Source organism: Suricata suricatta, chromosome 11 (genome assembly GCF_006229205.1).
Source record: "Suricata suricatta isolate VVHF042 chromosome 11, meerkat_22Aug2017_6uvM2_HiC, whole genome shotgun sequence".
Classification (NCBI taxonomy): domain Eukaryota; kingdom Metazoa; phylum Chordata; class Mammalia; order Carnivora; family Herpestidae; genus Suricata; species Suricata suricatta.
Genome location: NC_043710.1, coordinates 12831496 through 12835986, shown reverse-complemented (window position 1 = coordinate 12835986; position 4491 = coordinate 12831496). Strand labels below are relative to the sequence as shown.

General features: G+C 37.0%; 1 protein-coding gene across 1 annotated transcript; it reads left to right on the top strand.

Annotated features, from left to right (window-relative positions):
- Positions 1-1080: 1080 nt before the first annotated feature.
- LOC115272213 (olfactory receptor 1013-like) lies at positions 1081-2016 on the top strand. The gene has a single exon (XM_029915286.1). It carries the CDS (start codon positions 1081-1083, stop codon positions 2014-2016), a length of 936 nt encoding a protein of 311 aa, XP_029771146.1.
- Positions 2017-4491: the final 2475 nt, after the last annotated feature.

Sequence of the window (4491 nt, the reverse complement as noted above, 5' to 3'; positions counted from 1 at the left end):
AAGCACTTGAGAAGATGCTTAACATCATTAGTCATTAAGAGAATGTAAATCAAAACCACAATAATATACCACATCACACGCTGTAGGATTGCTAAAATCAAAAAGACAATGATTTGTATCAGAATAAGGAAAACATGGAATGCATATGTGATTGAAAAATAGCAAGGCTACTTTGAAAGACAGTTTTGTAGTTTCTCAGGATGTTAAACCTAGATACACCATGTGACTCAGTATTTCTACTCCTAGGTATCTACTCAGAATGAATGTAAATTTGTCTATATAAAAGATCTACAAGAAGGTTCATTGCAGCCTTATTCATAATTGGCACAAATTACAAACAGTAAAACACACATCAATTGACGAACGGGTGAAATAAAATGGTATATCCATATAAAGGAATGTTATCTGGCAATAAAAACAAAGTAATGATACATGCTACCACATTAATGAAAAAGAGAAGTATGCCAAAATGCCATTTTTGCGGCAGCATAGTGTGCCACCTTTCAAATGTCCCCGCCTTCCAAACTTCGGGGACTTTCCCATTTCTCATGGATTTTGAACAACTGGTCCATTTGCAAAGAATGTTTCCTCTCACTGTCTAAGTTTAATTAGCTACTCTCCGAATTCATTTTCACTCCACCATCCAGTATTAATTCTTAATTATTTCTAAAATTAACTGAAAATAGTTCTACACTTATTAATTTCTTTATCACGAATGTTTCCCTTCGAAATAAGGTCTGCATAGAATAAGGGTTAGCCCTATTGTCCTCATTACTGTACCCCAGTGCTTAGATGGCATCTGAAGCTTAAGAACTATTTTCTTAAAAAATGAATGAGCCCCCAAGATCATTCAAGCTTTCCTATTGTTAAATGCATTTCACTGAAATGACTATGTTGAGACTCAAAAACTCCCATCAACTGCCCTAGCAAGGCAAGATTCCCACTCTGATATCCCTTAGCCTAAAATCCATAACCTTGACCACATTTCTTGGGCATATAACAGAGAATGATCTCCTGTAGTATTGGTTGAGGGTACTAAACTATTCACTCTTCCATTTGTAGGTGATATCTCTTTAAGCCATGGAGAGAAGCAATCATACAGTGACTGAGTTCATTCTGGTGGGCTTCACCACAGACCCAACAATGCAGCTGGTGCTGTTTGTGGTATTCCTTGGCGTGTACTCACTGACTGTGGTAGGAAATATCACCCTCACGGTGTTGATCTGTAACGACTCCCGGCTGCACACACCCATGTATTTTTTCATTGGGAATCTGTCTTTTCTGGATCTCTGGTATTCCTCTGTCTACACCCCAAAGATCCTCATGACCTGCATCTCTGAAGACAAAAGCATCTCCTTTGCTGGCTGTGCCACTCAGTTCTTCTTCTCTGCTGGGCTGGCCTACAGTGAGTGTTACCTGTTGGCCGTCATGGCTTATGACCGCTACATGGCCATCTCAAAGCCATTGCTTTATGCTCAGGCCATGTCAAGGAGATTGTGCATCTGTTTGGTTATATATTCCTATACTGGAGGGTTTGTCAATGCAATAATACTCACCAGCAACACATTCACGTTGGATTTTTGTGATGACACCGTAATCGATGACTTTTTCTGTGATGTCCCACCCTTGGTGAAGTTGGCATGTGATGTGATGGAGAGCTACCAGGCTATGCTCTACTTCCTACTGGCCTCCAACGTCATCACCCCCACGATGCTCATCCTAGCCTCCTACTTGTTCATCATCGCTGCCATCTTAAGGATCCGCTCCACCCAGGGACGCCGCAAGGCCTTCTCCACCTGTTCCTCCCACCTGGTCTCTGTCACCTTGTACTATGGCTCCATTCTCTACATCTATTCTCGCCCAAGCGCCAGCTATTCCCTTGAAAGGGATAAAATGGTGTCCACATTTTATACTGTGTTGTTCCCCATGTTGAACCCCATGATCTATAGTCTGAGGAATAAGGATGTGAAAGAGGCCCTGAAAAAACTCTTCCATTTCAAACATTTAGAAGTCTGAATTCACATATATGTCTCTAATCAGTGCTCAGGAATATGCATTGCTTCAAAGGAAAGGAGGAATTGGCTTTAAAAAACTAAAAACTAAACCAATACAAAGAAAACAAGGGGCACCAACAAGGGGTATCACTGTAGGCTAAGTCCCACTTGGGCTCAATTCATGATCTCAGCATTTGTGGGTTCTAGCCCCACAAACCTGGAGTCTGCTTTGGATTCTGTGTCCCCCTCTCTCTTTGTTCCTTCCCTGCTTGTGCTCTTTCTCTCTCAAAAATAAACATTAGAAAAAAAATTTAAAACGAACCAAAAAACTACCATTTTTTATATTTAAACAAATACGATGAAAAAGTTTTATTTATATTAGTTTGATTTACTCTAGTGATCAGATTATATATTATAAAATATTGATTCAACCTAATACTAATATAGTTTGTAAAAATTAGCATTTACCTTGCTATCTCTCTTAAGGTTACTTATTTTTCCCCCTACTCTCTGTGCTTTATGCAAATGTGAAGAAATTCTAGAGACTTATTTTAACCCACACGTACAGAATTTCTACAGTAGAAGAATTTAAAAAATATTAAGAATACTGTGATGAAAAGAGAAGACAGTGTGGCATTATTTGATTAATGTAGAGGAAAAGAAAGATCAAAAGGTTCAGAGAAAATACAAATGCTGAAGTGAATACACCTATTTGTCCTAAAATTTTAATTTAAATGCATATTACAAATGTGCCCATTACAATGTCGTCAGGATCAGTTCCTTGATTTCTCTTTCTGCTGCTTCATTATTGGTGTGTAGAAATGCAACCGATTTCTGTACATTGATTTTATATCCTGTGACTTTACTGAACTCATGTATCAGTCCTAATAGCTTTAAGTGGAATCTTTCGGGTTTTCCACATAGAGTATCACGTCCTCTGTGGAGAGTGAACATTTGACTTCTTCCTTGCCAGTTTGTATGCCTTTTATTTCTTTTTATAGTCTTATTTCTGAGGCTAAGACTTCCAGTACTATGATTAACAACAGTGGTGACAGTGGACAACCCTGTCATGTTCCTGACCTTAAAGGAAAGGCCTCAGTTTTCCCCAGTGAGGGTGATATTTGCTGTGGGTCTTTCATATGTGGCCTTATGATACTGAAGTATGTTCCTTCTATTTCTACTTTCATGAGAGTTTTTATAAAGAAAGGATGCTGTATTTCATCAAATGCTTTTTCAGCATCTATTGAGAGGATCATATGGTTCTTAGCCATTCTTTTATTAATGTGGTGTATCATGTTGATTGATTTGTGAATATTGAACTAGCTCTGTAGCCATGTAGTAAATCCCACTTGATTATGTTGAATAATTCTTTTAATGTAGCATTGAATTTTATTTGCTAGTATTAATTCTAGTATGTCTGTTCAAATTTTCTGTTTCTTTCTGTTTCAGTTTGGTACTGCATGAGTTTCTAGGAATTTGTCCTTTTTTCCAGATCACCCAGCTTTTCAGCATATGTTTTTTCATAATATTCTCTTAATGTATTTCTGTGGTGTTGGTTGTGGTCTCTCTTCTTTCATTCATGATTTTATCTATTTCAGTCCTTTCTCTTTTCTTTTTGACAAGTCTGGCTAAGGATTTGTCAATTTTGTTTGACCTATCCAAAAAACCAGCATTTAGTTTCATTGATCCATCCTGGGGTTTTTTGTTTTGTTTTGTTTTGTTTTTGTTGTTGTCTGTTTCTGTATTTATAAAATAAAAATATATAAATTTCATTATAAATTAAAAAGAAATTAAAAGAAATAAATACATAAACAAATATGCTCATTACAGCAATGCTTATAGTCATTCAATAATAAAGTATTAACTTGTGAGACACTAGCTACTCATTTGTCACATGTAGCTAATAATCTATTATTTTCACTGAGGTTGTAAAGAGTATTAAAAAATCAACGAATTCTGCTATGTACTGAGTATTGAACTATAAGTTTCATTATATTTAAAATCTTCCAGTGGGGGAGAAAAGTTGTGTCTAGAATATAGTGGGGCTGTTGTTGGTTTATTTGTTTTGGTTTGTTCCACTTGGTGTGGATCATTTCCTTCATGGGGAATATGTGGTGTTAGGAGTGAGGGAGTGTAAAGCAGAGTACTCATCCTAACCTCCCTGGAGAGATCACTCTTTTGAGGTGATACACAATTCCAGAGACACATATCTCTCCAAAGATTTAGAAAAGTATTTTGGCTGTTTGTTTTTTTGCTTCTTCTAAACCACTCTTAACCATACTGCCTAATATTAAGTTGATGTAGAAGACACAACCTTTAGAAGGATATTTTCTATACACTCAATTAAAACTTTATGACAAAATACTGAGAGAATGCCTTACTAAAAGGTTTGCCATTCTAGATCTCTTCCCCACACAACACAATTTTCTTGCACGTCTGATTTGGCTCAGGTCGTGATCTCACAGTTCATGGGGTCAAGCCTCACATCAAGCTCTAC

Bases quoted from the DNA above. Each gene is read 5' to 3' on its own strand.
- LOC115272213 (XM_029915286.1), top strand. From the start codon at position 1,081: ATGGAGAGAAGCAATCATACAGTGACTGAGTTCATTCTGGTGGGCTTC.